This window comes from Malaclemys terrapin, chromosome 11 (genome assembly GCF_027887155.1).
Source record: "Malaclemys terrapin pileata isolate rMalTer1 chromosome 11, rMalTer1.hap1, whole genome shotgun sequence".
Classification (NCBI taxonomy): domain Eukaryota; kingdom Metazoa; phylum Chordata; order Testudines; family Emydidae; genus Malaclemys; species Malaclemys terrapin.
In genome coordinates this window covers 37961297-37976791 of record NC_071515.1, presented here as the reverse complement: position 1 = coordinate 37976791, position 15495 = coordinate 37961297, and the positions used below count along the sequence as shown (strand labels likewise).

Genomic DNA, 15495 nt, shown 5'->3' with positions numbered 1-15495 from the left:
ATATTCTTTCAGTGGAAAGTAACCAGTTAGTCATTTCTGGATTGGTCCGTAACTATCAATGCTTCTACAGCCCTCCATAAAGACGAGTTCAGTTGCCATCAGCATGCTGTCTGAAGACAGAATGGTGCAGCATAGTTACGATACACCACTGACTTGCTAGAAAACTGCTGCTGCAGATCCTGAAGAAAACCCCCAGTAGCCTAAAAAGCTGCGTTCAGCCAGAGCTAACTACAAGGGTGGGCAGAGAAGGGCTTCACCACCTCACCACAAAACTGCAAAAACTGGTAGCATCTGACACACAACAAATAAACTCTTTACAATCCATTAATTTTAACAGAGCTTTGAAGATGTGAAGTGCTATCTCAATGCCAGGTCTTATTAGGGTGTGGGAGTCGGTATACCAGGGGTAGGCAACCTATGGCACACGAGCTGATTTTCAGTGGCAATGACACTGCCGGGGGTCCTTGCCATTTAATTTTAAATGAAGCTTCTTAAACATTTTAAAAACCTTATTTACTTTACATACAACTATGTAAATGCCAGTCAATTTCTTTACATGTAACTATACATGTAACTATAGCCATGCCAGTCAATTTCCCTGTGTAGAAAAGCGCAAAGTTATATGTTTGTACTATACTAGCACAATGGGGCCCTGCTCTCTAGGCATTGCTGCAATACAAATAATAATAAGTAACCTGGCTCTCTTCAACCAGAAGAATGGTCATGACAATGTAGAATTTTGAGAGGGGAAAGCAAAACAAGGTTTGGAAGGTAGGGAAATTCTTTGGGATTCAAACAAGGAAAAAACCCCCAGCATATTCCCACAGATATACTTTGTGCAACTTTCCAGGTTTAAATCTTCATTTTGAGAGTGAACCCAAATTTCTTTTTCTTTATAGTGCATTCTCTTTCGGCATGGTCTAGACAGCAGTCTTGGTATACTGCAGAAGCGTACTCCAGATCCTGTAATTCCTTCTCATACACACACAAGTGGCTTGATTCGTAGAGAAGATGAGAACCCAATGTTTAGATAAATCAGTGGGAGCTGTGGGGCTCAGCACTTGTGCAAACTAAGCCCATAAATGACTAATTCCTCTTAAATTCTTGGCATTTTACTATGCAATAGATTTGTTGTTGCCACTTTCCAATCCAGAGGCACTTTCTCAGTTTTCCATACATTGTGTCAATTAAAGGCTTTTACTACTTCTTATCGTGTTATATTAAAGTGTTTCAGCAGAAGTTAATACACCCCAGAGATATTTTGTCTCTCAATTTATCTCATTTCATGTTCTACTTCCAGCATTATCATTCCTTTCTTCAGATGTTTCTGGACAGCTCCGAGAGTTCTCCCTCTATCTTTCCTTTCTTGTTATGACTCAGGTTACAGTGTGAATGATGTTAGCTGAAATATTTCTGCATATGATTATATAAGATTGGTGTTACCATAGGTATGGGTTACCTCCCTTCTTCCTCCAGACAAAGTAATGTGCTTAAGATAGTGCTAGAGCCTAGTTCTGCCCTTTGGATTTACATTAAAGTCAATGCTCAATATTCAAGTCAGTATTTAAATCAGTGGGTCTTGCACCCTAGCATAGGGTGTTATCCCTTTAAAACCAGGGAAGGCGAACAAACCTTTCCGGGGTATAACATAAGAATGACCAGAGATCAATTTATTTGCAGCAGGCTCTGGTGAAGGAAAGACTTGTAGGTACTGTAGTAAGAGAACATGTGCTTGATTTATATATCTTTCCTCCTCTTGTGGCTAAGAAACTAGGATTCCATCTGATAGCCTTTGGATTATTACAGCTCCTAAATTCTAGACCTTGGATTACACTGTATTATCCACCTGTGTATCTGGTGGTAGAACTGGGTGCTTTGTATCACTTGGTGAAATCTATATAGACAACGTTCTTTATAATTAGGTGTTAGTCATTTGATACGGGCTCTCTAGGTTAAGCGCCAACTTTTCTTTGCCTGGGCACCCTTTGCACAATGTTTTGCATTTTTAGTCTTCTGGACTATTTATGGTGGTGGGTAGACCTGAATAATTAATATACAGCAATTTAATTTAGATTATCACCATATTCTAATACATCTCAGCATCTCATGGCAGCTCCAAGTTGTTTTTAACTTTCAATTCCTTTCTTGTTCATAGACTTTGTGTGTGACCTTGGGCAAGTCATTTAGGCTCATTTAAACTTAGATCCTCTAAATAACTGTGAGGAATTGGGCCTTAGTCTTTAGTTACCCATCTGTAAAATGGGGTTTATAGCACTTCCTTACCTCACAAGGGTGTTATGAGGATAAATACATTAAAGATTGTGAGGTGCTCAGATACTATGGTGATGAGGAAAGATATAAGTACCATAAATAGCATACTGTACTACAGTGCTAGTACTAAAGAAACTTCCTGTAATAACAATGCTTAGTGCTTCAGTAGTAGTCATCATCTGAAGACCTTCAAGCACTTTGAAAATATGAGTAAAACTATGTATTTGTTCTCAGCTACCATGTGGTGGATACCAGCATAAAGGATTTAAGATCTTGCCCTATAAGACTTAAGTGATATCATTCCTTTTCCTGGCCCTGACAGTAGATGAGGTTAGCTTGACAAAAAATGTTTTTTTTCTTACTAAAGTATGGCTAAAAAAGAATGGGGATTAGATGGCATAGCAAAATAATGTAACAGACTTTCATATCTTCAGTTACTCTAATATGTCATCTAAATATCAGATATACAACTGAATATTATGGCACTTTTTCAAAATTTACATATGCTCCCTATTATAGATGTAAGAATAAAATAAATGAATGTTAGCTGAACAGGAAGACATATATCTTGACACAAGAGTCCTTTCTTATAGAGATCTTGGGTTGGGGAGAAGAAGGTTAGACCCTTCATCAGATTACTTAAGTTATAATATATCCTGTACAAGACACAAGTTGGAGAAATGTCCTTTCATCTTTGGGCAGGATATGGAAGGATAAGCACTTGTTAAAGTTAGTATAGTTCTTTAGATCCTCAGATGACAGTGTGACATTTTGGGGATCACCCAGGCCAACAAGGGATTCAGTCACAATCTGCCTTATAACTTTGTGTGTCTAGTGGCTGGCGGATTGTTGGAGTCATAGCTCTGGACCAAAGCTGCACAGCCACAAGACACCCATAACACTCTGACCCTGCCCCCTCTAGCCCCTGCAATGCCTACTTCCACCTTTTATGCCAGAGAGGGTAGTGCAGAGCAATCTACATCGGCTTTCCCTCAGCGGAAGATACCCGCATGACAGGGAATTCTCTGGGCTTTATTCAAGTCCCTTTGTATTGCTCAAGTGGCGCAGTGCATTCCAGCTCCTGAAATGCTTTTTCTTACCATATGCTTAAATCAGGACTATGTTATACCAGGACTATGTTATACCACGAAGGAAGACTTGCACTGCATATCCCAGATCCAGGGAGCCCACATACTTATTTCATTTTCATACCAGAAGCAGAGTTGAAGTGCCTGCAGTATTTCACAAGTCAACCATATTTACACTATTGAAGGATTTTGCATCAGTCATGAGTTATGTAGTGAGAGTCATCACCCCCTAAAGATACACTTTACTTCCACTTACAGGATAGTGATGTGGTTAATATTCCAACCAACCATCCATCATAATAAACAGAATTATGATAAATATTCTCATCCACTACATTATTGGCCAGTGTTTTTTGATACTACTTGACTGGTTCTAATTTTGACTTGGCTCCCTTTGTAATTATATGTCTACAATGAGAGAGTTATTATTCCAAGGATAAGGCTGCAGTCCTTTCTCAGGCAATATTTCCATTTAGTGGAAATCCATGAGAGTTATTCCTGAGTACAGGTTTGCTAAGGAGAGCGTGATGTGGCCCAAAGAATGGCAGCTATTTTTCTGTTAATGAAGATATCTTTAAAGATACTTTTTTCTTCCAATCAATATTTCTATTTTAATTTTTTCAAAACTGTAATGAGGGGTGAGTAAATGTTCTATTTCAAAATAAACAAACACACAAGAACAAACCAAATACATTCTATAAGAGCTATACTTTCATGAGGCTTGTTTTTGTAGATTCACTAGCGCTGTATTTACTGATACTTGTATCATTGGTGAAACATGGAATTTTACTGCAGAATGATGTCCTTCAATATGCTATCTATATTATTAGGATTTTTTAAAGTATGAGTTTTTCTGTGGACAGTGCACAGCTGTACACAAGCTGAAATGTGCACATTGTACAACTGAAGTAAAGCATTTTCATTTGTGATCTTTGATATGGAACTGTTATGAATGGATAGGGTCTCAGAGCCTGTTTTTTTCCCCTTAGGCCATCAATTCAGGGGCAGAGTTAAGGTTATTTGGTGCCCTTAACATAGCATTTCCATATTTTCAAATGTTGTTGAAATTCAGTTTTAAATGTGAAGTTCCTTGGTTTCCAATGTTTGCTTTTTTTACTACAATATTATGGTAAGGTTTCTCTTTTCTCAAAACCAATAGATATTCTCAGCATTAACACCAGCCAAATAAACTCTATTGTCTGTGAATTCCTTTACTGTTTGTTTTTGTCATTTGGTTTTGTTTTAAATTGGAATGCTTTACTTTGCCACATGCAGGTGAGAGCAGAAGACAGATTCTTCACTGCTTTTGGATCTCCTCCACTGGACTAGAGGAGCATCATGATGCAGCAAGTGGAGAAGGGAAGAGAGTTCTTCCTTTCTCCTCCTTACTATACTGAGGAGTCTTGTAAGGCTCTTCAAATTCAGTACCTGATGAATTTAATGAGGCTTGTCAGCCCTATGAAGGCTGTGTTTTCCTCTCCAGTCCTCACCTTCCCCTTCCTGCCACCTGTCCCTCTTTCTCTCCATTCTCCTCCTTCTCCCAGGGTTGCCTCTACAGTGTCTACGTCCAACCTTCTCCTCTCTTCAGCCCCCAGTGTCTCCAGACCTACACAATTACAACAGATAGCAATAAACAACTAAGGATCATGCACTATTCTCAATGCTCATATCTGCAGCCCTCCACTTCCACAACCAAGCAGCCCTGTGCTGGCAACTTACCCATCCTGCAGTAGGGACAAAGTGGGGCTTCCCTTACAGTGATTCCTCCCAGCCAGTGGGGACCACTGTGGTGTCAGAATTGAAGGCAGCTAGGTGGGCATTTTATAGCCCCTCTTCTTGCTTTCTGCTCCACGTTTGCTTTGGTGCCACCATGGGGGAGCCCACCATGAAGCAAAAAGGAATCAGAGATGGTCGGATGCCTCAGTACCTCGCTGGCTGGAGAGGTATGGGTCTAATGGAGCGGGTGGGCAGGATAAGGAACTAGTGGGCAGAATAAGGAAGGGACTAATGGGGTGGATGGGGCTAATGGAAGGGACAGGTGTTGACTAATAGGAGGGGATGGGCCATGGTTTGAATGGGCTGACAGAAGGGGATTGGCTGATTGGAGGGGGGCTACTAGGGAGCAGAGGTACAATGGAGTAGGCTCCCTCCTCTCCTGGGCTCCTTGGCCACCTTCTCCTCCAGGTGACTCCATTTTCATCTCCTATACAGCATCCAGTCCAGTATCTCTCCAATAACCCCCAAATGCCTCTCACCCAATAATCTGTCAATGATCCTTTGGCTGCCCCCAACTTCCCTCAAGCTGCCTGTGGTTCCTCAAAACTTTCTTTCACACTACTCCCGATGCTCAGGGAAATCAGTGATTGTTGTCATCAGGAAAATAAATGTTATATGGAGCTGCACAAACCTTGCAAGTGGGCCACAAATGCATGAAACACTGTGTGTGGGGTGGGGAGGACGGACCCACAAAACAATATTTGTTTAAATAGCAAATATCTTTAATGTAGCACTTCTCAGAAAAAAAATTCCTACTTTACCTGCTTTCCAATGAGCAAATAATCTGTTTAACTCCAGTCAAAAGTTAGAGGGTTAAAATAGGCTATAGACTCAGCATAAACTATGGTATCATTAATGATGTCTACATAATAGTCCTAGGTCCCAAATGTTGGAAACCCCAAATCATTGGGGTTGGTGAAGGGGTGTGATAAAGGCAGAGTTTAAAAGTCCATCTGTTCATGTGTAAAGGGGATTTTAATATCATTTAGACCTCACCTGCACTAGAAATATAATTCTGACAGTCATAGTTTAAGAAAGTTTACATTTGCATTGTGGACAACCCCTAACTATATTGTAACTGGGATGTGTCACTGAGCTAAAGCACGAGGGATTTTGCTTTGTGTGTTACACTTCACTTTCTCCCTCTGTGGGGGATTTGTGGATTTTACTATGTGTATCATTCTTTCTGGGGAGATTTTGCCACACGTATTACACTTTCTGCCCTTGTAGAGATGAGGAGTATTTTGCTGTATTATATGCTCACCATCTGGATGGATGGTAGGTTGCTGGGTGAGTCACTGTTCCCCTCCCTCTATAAACCCTCTATAAGCAGATGGCTGAACAATGAGGCATCAACCCAAAATAAGGCTGATTAGAGAGACAAGGTGGGTGAGTGAGGTAACACCTTTTACTGCATCAACTTCTGTGGGTGAGAGACAATCTTTGAAACTTAGGCCTTGTCTACAGTGCCACTTACAGTGCTGAAACTTTCTTCACTCAGGAGTGTGAAAAAACAATCCCCTGGGTGATGAAAGTTACAACACTGTAAAGTGGCAGTGTAGACAGTGCACCAGCACTGAGAGCCGCGCTCCCGGCACTGGTAGCTATTCCCCTCGCGGAGGTGGTTTTATTACATTGCTGAGAGAGCTCTCTCCCAGTGCTCTGCCACGACTTTTTCTTATATAGGCACCTATTACCCCCCACTCCCATCCCAATTTTTAATACTTGCTATCTGGTTACCCTACATAAAAAATAAGGCTACAATACAGTTGGTGACTGATCCCCAGGTATACAGAGACACGGCATAGGATGGGGCTTAATGCGGTATTTGATCCAGATACATCCAAGAACTACAAGACTGAGGGTGCACAGTGTGATTGAGGTTTGATTCCCAGTCCACAGGAGTCTCTGCCCAGCATGGGACTGTACAGTGTGTGTGTGGGGGGAGGTTGATCCCCCATCCATGGGAGCATCTGCCCAGCAAGAGGCTGTATGGTGTCAGGGGTTTGATCTCTGGCCCCTGGGAGCCTCTACCCAGCACAGGGCTGTACAGTGTGTGTGTGTGTAGGATTGATCCCCAGTCCATGGGAGCCTCTGCCCAGCATGGGGCTGTATCGTGTGTGTGTGTGTGTGTGTGTGTGTGTGTGTGGGGAAGGGGAGCTGGGGAGGGGTGTTGATCTCCAGTCCGTGGGAGCCTCTGCCCAGCACGGGGCTGTACCGGGGTGGGGGGGGGAGGGGAAAGTTGATCCCCTGGCCCTGGGAGCCTCTGCCCAGCACGGGGCTGTATCGTGTGTGGGGGGAAGGGGGGCTGGGGAGGGGTGTTGATCTCCAGTCCGTGGGAGTCTCTGCCCAGCACGGGGCTGTACCGGGGAGGGGAAAGTTGATCCCCAGGCCCTGGGAGTCTCTGCCCAGCACGGGGCTGTACCGGGGTGGGGGGGAGGGGAAAGTTGATCCCCAGGCCCTGGGAGCCTCTGCCCAGCACGGGGCTGTATCGTGTGTGTGTGGGGAAGGGGGGCTGGGGAGGGGTGTTGATCTCCAGTCCGTGGGAGTCTCTGCCCAGCACGGGGCTGTGCCGTGTGTGGGGGGAGGGGTGTTGATCCCCAGGCCGTGGGAGTCTCTGCTCAGCACGGGGCTGTATAGTGGGGAGGGGGGTTGATCCCCAGTCCGTGGGAGCCTCTGCCCAGCACGGGCCTGTGCAGTGGGTGGGGGTTTGATCCCCAGCGTAGGACAGGTGTTGGCTGCCGCCAGGGTCATGCTCATGGAGCTGCATCGGTGCCACCGAGGGAGGGGGGTCTCTCCCCCCGGGGACCCCGCATGAAGGCTGCAGGGCCTGCCCTGCTCGGAGCGGCGGGGGATGGGGTCCGGGCCCAGCGCGGCCTCCGCCGCTCCGCGGAGAGAGCTGCGGGAGGGGCGGGCCCGGGAGGCGGAGCGGGCCCCGGATGCACTTGCCCCGGCGCTGCCAGGCCGGCTCCCAGTTCCTGTGCGTGCCCTTAACCTTGCGGGGCTGCCATTGGTGCCTCCTGGCTCGGCCGGGACCTGCGGGGCGCGGGTGGCCCGGGGGGATCATGTCTCTGGTGGCGGAAGCGTTTGTGACTCAAATAGCAGGTAATGGGGCGGGCACGGGCAGGAGAGGGCGGCGTGGTGGATGGGGTGGGGGAGTAGGAGAGAGTTGGACTATCCGGGGTGGTAGAGGGGGATAGGTGCGTGGGGTGGGGGCTGGAGGTGGCAGGAAGCAGGCGGGGTTCAGAGGGGGGCATGGGACTAGCGGGGTGGGGGGGAAGCAGGGTGCAAAAGCCAGTGGGCCCTGCACAGGTCCCCATAGCCTAGAGAGGACCCAGCCATCCTGGTGTCAGGCTCTTGTAGAGAATTGGCACCTCTTGTAAGCAGTGTCAGTAAAAGTTAACTGCATGGTGACCATGTTATTGATGATGCTGTCTGGGGTAGTTTTGCTATGGTGTTTAAGGAGCTGGATTATTTATTGCAGTAACTATACCACGTGGCATTGTGTGGTGTCCCACTGTACATGTTATGCTTTGGAAATGTTGTCAGGCAAACCTCAGAGTGTTTAATAGCCTGATGTCAACAACATGTGTATCCTACAGTGGTGGATTACAATGATGAGCACATACCACATATTATTTGAATATCTTAGTGTGGCTTGGTTGCCCTGCCACCCCAAAAAGTGTTTTTATGTTTTTTTTTTTTTTTTAAACTTGCAAGGCCATTTTCCTCCATCAGAAGTTTATTTGTATTTTATAAGGGGCCTAATGTTATAATAGGTGCATTATCCTCTGGGAGTTGCCCATCTCTTTAGAGGCCAACTTTCTCCTCTTTCTTCTTTTTCCTCTTAATTTTCTAAAGATACATACAATTTGACACCTGTTACCAAAATATCAAGTTCACGTTCCATTTTCTGTACCCTAGAAAATAGTTTTATTTTGATTTCTAGAAATGCTAAAATGGTGCCTATCCATTCGTTGTAGTTGCCCTTGACATGAACTGCAGCAATTATACACAACTCACCACAAATTCCCCTCCCCCCCTCAATTATTCCTCATCCCTTCAGTTACAGTCTTTTTTTCTATTTTCAAATATAAGGAAGAAAGATGAGCCCTGCAATAAGCATCTGATTTGGAGGGTTTTTTGGACTGTGTTAAGGAGTGAACCAAATTTGTGTCTGATTTAAAAAAAAAGATTTGTCATGTACTTTCTCGTTTCCTTTCTCATTATTACTGAGTATTAAGCTATTTACGTGATTGTAATCATTTTGGTGGTCCAGTGTCTACAATTAAGATAGTTTTCAGTATTTAGCTAACTTCTAGCACCTCTTCCCCCCCCCCCAAAGTTTTAAGTGGGGAGACAACTTTTTGGGGGTGGGAGACCTGAAATCTTACAGATCCCATGGGACGTAAGTCTAAGGGGAAAAACAATTGAAGACAGTTGGCAGTTTTTCAAAGAGACATTACTAAGAACACAAGAGCAAACTATCCCACTGCGTAGGAAAGATAGGAAGTATGGCAAGAGACCACCCTGGCTTACCCCGGAAATCTTCAATGATCTAAAAATCAAAAAGGAGTCCTACAAAAAGTGGAAACTAGGTCAAATTACAAAGGATTAATATCATCAAATAACACAAGTATGTAGGGACAAAATTGGAAAGGCCAAGGCACAAAACAAGATCAAACTAGCTAGAGACATAAAGGGTAACAAGAAAACATTCTACAAATACATTAGAAGCAAGAGGAAGACCAAGGACAGGGTAGGCCTGTTACTCAATGAGGTGAGAAAAACAGTAACAGAAAATGTGGAACTGGCAGAGGTGCTTAATGACTTCTTTGTTTCAGTTTTCGCCAAGAAGGTTGGTGGTAATTCAATGTCTAACAGTGAATGCCAGTGAAAATGAGGTAGGATCAGAGGCTAAAATAGGGAAAGAACAAGTTAAAAATTGCTTAGACAAATTAGATGTCTTCAGGTAACCAGGGCCTGAAATACATCCTAGAATACTCAAGGAGCTGACTGAAGAGAGCTCTGAGCAATTAGCGATTATCTTTGAAAAGTCATGGAAGACGGGAGAGATTCTAGAAGACTGGAAAACTGCAAATATAGTGCCAATGTATAAAAAGGGAAATAAGAACAACCCAGGGAATTACAAACCAGTCAGCTTAACTTCAGTACCTGGAAAGATAATGGAGCAAATAATTAAGCAATCAATTTGTAAATATTTAGAAGATAATAAGGTGATAAGTAACAGTCAGCATGGATTTGTCAAGAACAAATCGGGTCAAACCAACCTGATAGCTTTCTTTGACAGGGTAACAAGCTTTGTGGATGGGGAGAAGCAGTAGACGTGGTATATTTTGACTTTAGTAAAGCTTTTGATACTGTCTGCATGACCTTCTCATAAACAAACTAGGGAAATGCAACCTAGATGGAGCTACTATAAGGTGGGTGCATAACTGGTTGAAAAACCGTTCCCAGAGAGTAGTTATCAGTGGTTCACAGTCATGCTGGAAGGGCATAACGAGTGGGATCCCGCAGGGATCCGTTCTGGATTGGTTCTGTTCAATATCTTCATCAGTGATTTAGATAATGGCATAGAGAGTATACTTTTAAAGTTTGCGGATGATACCAAGCTGGGAGGAGTTGGAAGTGCTTTGGAGGATAGAATTATAATTCAAAATGATCTGGACAAACTGGAGAAATGGTGTGAAGTAAAGAGGATGAAATTCAATAAGGACAAACGCAAAGTACTCCACTTGGGAAGAAACAATCAGTTGCACACATACAAAATGGAAAATGACTGCCTAGGAAGGAGTACTGTGGAAAGGGATCTGTAGGTCATAGTGGACCACAAGCTAAATATGAGTCAACAGTGTAACATTATTGCAAAAAAAGCCAATACCATTCTGGGATGTATTAGCTGGAGTGTTGTAAGCAAGATATAAGAACTAATTCTTCTGCTCTACTCTGTGCTGATTAGGCCTCAACTGGAGTAATGTGTCCAGTTGTGGGTGCCACATTTCAGGAAAGATGTGGACAGATTGGAGAAAGTCCAGAGAAGAGAAACAAAAATGATGGAAGGTCTAGAAAACATGACCTGTTTTCCCTGTAAGGGAAAATTGAAAAAATTGGATTTGCTTAGTCTGGTAAAGAGAAGACTGAGAGGGGACGTGATAAGTTTTCAGGTACCTAAAAGGTTGTTACAAGGAGGAGGCAGAACAGTTGTTCTTCTTAACCTCTGAGGCTAGAACAAGAAGCAATAAGCTTAAATTGCAGCAAGGGAGGTTTAGGTTGGACATTAGGAAAAACTTCCTAACTGTCAGGGTGGTTAAGCACTGGAATAAATTGCCTAGGGAGGTTGTGGAATTTCCATTATTGGAGATTTTTTAAGAGCAGGTTAGACAAACACCTGTGAGGGATAGTCTAGATAATACTTAGTCCTGCCATGAGTACAGGGGACTGGACTAGATGACCTCTCAAGGTCCCTTCCAGTCCAAGGATTCTATGATATTTAGTCTTTTTCCAGGTGAGAATGTCTTGGGCAAACTGGAAGTTGGTCAAATTGTTCTTCAGTTTTAGATAGGGATTTGTGGAAAATATGGTTATAAGACTGTGCAAATGGCTGAATAACTCTTCTCTTAGCTAAGGTCTTGCATAAAACTCAGCACCAAAAGAATTCCTCAGATGTCCACCTTCCTGCTATCTTCTGTAGCTTCACAGATTTTTAAGGCCAGAAAAGATTTATGATGATCTAATCTGATCTTCAGCATAACACAGGCCATAGAAACAAGGGGTGTTTTACCCAAGAAAGCTTATGCCCAAATAATCTGTTAGTCTTTAAGGTGCCACCAGACTCCTTGTTGTTTTTGTGGATACAGACTAACACGGCTACCCCCTGATACTACAGGCCATAGAATTTCACCAAGTGAAATTTTTCAAGCCCGTAACTTCTAGCTGATCTAGAGTGCATTTTTTAGAAACACATCAACTTTGATTAAAGACTTCAACTGGTGGAGAGTCCTCCACATATCTAGGTAAGTTGTTCCAATAGTTAATTATACCTACTGTTAAAAATGTGTACTTATTTCTAGGCTGAATTTGTCCAGCTTCACTATCCAGCTCATTAATCTATCTCACAAAGGCATAACAAGATCTAAAGAGCCCTCTACTCTACTTTTCCCCCTTTAGGAACTTCTTCTGAGCTTGTCTGCCTTCCATTGTAGGAGGTCTACAGAAAAGGGACTGTATAGCGGGGCTGAGAAAGAAGGGGATCCAGGGGTATGCAGCACAAGCAGAAGAGGCTTATGCACTATTTGGGTGGGAGCAGGGAAAGACAGGAGGAAGTGGCTGCCATGCATTACTTTCAACATCTCTCTGAACAGAGCTCCCTTCTTTTGGGCCTAGCAGCCCCAAAATAACAGTTGCCTCTTAAGATAGTGCTTCAAGCTTTTTTGTTCGGTTGTTTTTGTTTTTTGTCCCCCCCCCCCCCACCTCCCGTTTTGAAGCTGGGAGGCTTAGCAAACAATTTTGTAATCTATTAAAAGTGACAGGATTAATTGCAGCTCTGCTGCATAAATTGAAGACCTTGTCATAAAATTCAAGGGGTATAGGTCATCTGAGCTCCTAGAAGAAAAGGTTGCTTTTATTTTGTTTGCCTGGAGAAAAAGTGTATTCCATTCAAATAGTTTAGCCTAAGGAGTTCAAAACTTAAATATTCTCTCAACTGAAAACTAGCTTTCTTTTTTTCCAGTTCACAAATTTTTAGTGACTTGCTTTTTCATTTACGTTTACATTTGCAAAGGCATAGCATGTAATCTCTGAGAACCCCAGGGCAGGAGGATGAGGTGGTGTTTGTCTCCTGGGTAAGATCCTCCCTTCACCCAGTATGAGTTCTAATGCAGAAGTCGATGAGGTGGAGTTTCTAATTGCTTCAGGTTAAAGGCCTAGACCCAACCTCCCCCTGCCCCAATTCTGATTACCAAAAAAACAAAAAAGCTAACCAGGATATTTAGCTACACCACTCCTGTTGAAACAAGTTATATGGCTAAGTTGCTTAGTCACATTTGAAAACTTAAACCCAAGGATCTGTGGAGTTCAGAGACTCCAATAATATACATCAGTGCCAGTGATGTTTAAGGTCCATTGGACAAGTTGCCTCAGGATCAAGGAGGCTATGGTCTCTATCAGCACAGATTCAAATGTTGCAATGACAATTTATGGTCTCTGTCAGTGTACTTATTCAATTACTTACATTGTTTTTGTGTTTTAATGAATGAAATATTGGTGGTTGTATATTTTTATTATGGTAAAATATAGCTACTACACCTGTGATTATAGCAAAATAGTCTTTCATCAAGTTACTTTATTTTAAAGTACTTTATTTAAAAATAGAATATTCCCAAACACAAAACTTCATGAAGATGATATATAGACATTCCAACTACTTCTGCAGAAAATGTGGTTAAAATGTTGTAGTTTAAAAATATATATAAATAAGGTTTAATTCAGGGGAGGAACTGTACAAATGTTGGAAAATCTGGACATGGTAATAAAGAAGTCCACAAACATCCTTAATTCTTCCCTCTCCCAATATACCAAAGCATCCTAGAGAGATCCTTACACTTGTACGGAATATGTATATACTTCCAGTGAAATGTCTATACCCCCATGATAACAGCCAAAATGGATTCTCACTCTCAGAGCTGCCTGCCTACTTGTAGATCTGCCTCAAATCTATCCTTCCGGAATAAACCAGTCCCATAACACCCCTCCTTTTAACTATCGGCTATAGATCAAGTATGGCTCATGTTCTAACTGTAGTTGCGTACTGCTGCTACTTTTTGCTATCTACCATTGTGCTATCCTATCTATAGAGAATACAAATAATTCTCTTTGTTTTATTCTTCCTCTCTATGTATATTTGATATTTGACTACTCATTGTGACCCCAACTACTGTGCAAATAATAGTTGCAGTCTACAGTCTATTGAACCTTATTCTACAAAACAGACTTATAACCTGACCTCTGCTTTGTCGGAAAATGCTCAGTGTCAAAACACTTATCTGGTGTTAAAATAATAGACATTTCAACCATAAAAAGTTTTGGTTTTCATAGCTGATCTACATTACATACCATACAGTTATAGACTGAAAATAAATGAAAACAGAAAATCTTCCAATATGAACAAAATAAGTATTTTTGGAGATTAACTCATCCAGTATCTTGGCCAATATCCACTACATTTCTTTGCTTTCCCAAGAAGTTACCCAATAAACAGGGCCCCAGGGTATTACCTTAGTAATATAGTATTCTAGGAGAGGCGATTTTAAAAAAACAATATAAAAATAGTCATATATGCTCCAGCACATACTGTGTGCTGAGTAATCTGAAGAGATGAAGATTAGTTTCTCATTTTTATGCCAAAGACAAGCAGTTGTGCACACCACATGTAAGAATATGTTTCTGAGGGTGAAAAAAGTGCTATATTAGAAAGAAGACCATTTAAAAATTATGATTGCTTTAAAACGTTCTTATTTCATACGTCTCTGTTTACGAGTACTGGTTTCCTATTATGCATTCATGGAAATGTAATCATGACTGAGAATTCTTTACATCAGTAATAAAAATGAAATTTGATTGTTTTCATGAACAGGACCCTCTATTATTAGCCAATCATTTTGTCATGGCAATTCCAATTAACTCTAACTGCCCCAGCAATATAGCAGCCATAAAACATGGCTTTTTCACATGTGCACTTAAATAGAATCAGCCCAGCAAAGTTTATTTTCAAGAAATGTATTAGAAGCAGAGGATTTTTTTCTGTCAAGGAATGTGTCATAACTTTTCAGAGGATGTCAACTTTTTTTAATTACTGCCTATCCTCTGCTTTACCATACTTCATGCCTTCCCATCAAGACAGTGGGTACAGCATCTCATACTTAATCACTTGCCCACATGCTTGAATATCAGCAATATTTCAGCAGTCTGGTGAATGGTAATTTCTTAAGGGCTCTGTGTGAGTTGTGTCCATTTGAACATGCTGAGTATAGTCTGCTGCTCTAATGCACTAATGATTAAATATAAAATGATGATCAAATCACTTATGTGGAGTAAGAACCTTTTTATGGTAACATTGGCTGGGTAATGCTAAATCCATTCACTTACACTTTTCTCTTTTGAATACACAAGATGTTGCTGCTGTAAGGTAGAGGAAAAATAACATTTTTCTGTAGCTTTATGAACTGTAAGTATAAATGTTTCATGCATGGCAGATAGTGCATATGTAATCAAATTATAGTAATGCAAACCTATCTCTGAAATACATCCAACAATATATTCTCCCATAGATATGAAAGAAACC

At 42.1% G+C, this 15495-nt stretch overlaps 1 protein-coding gene across 2 annotated transcripts in view; it reads left to right on the top strand.

Annotated features, from left to right (window-relative positions):
* Positions 1 to 8090: 8090 nt before the first annotated feature.
* Positions 8091 to 15495, top strand: part of MTX2 (metaxin 2) — a 47678-nt gene continuing 40273 nt past the window's right edge. Inside the window, exon 1 of one of the 2 annotated variants that reach the window (XM_054044405.1) lies at positions 8091 to 8240. In XM_054044405.1, coding sequence (XP_053900380.1) covers positions 8201 to 8240 — 40 coding nt within the window. In that variant the 5' untranslated portion in view covers positions 8091 to 8200. The remainder of the gene's footprint in view (positions 8241 to 15495) is intronic. The other variant, XM_054044404.1, reaches the window with a different exon arrangement.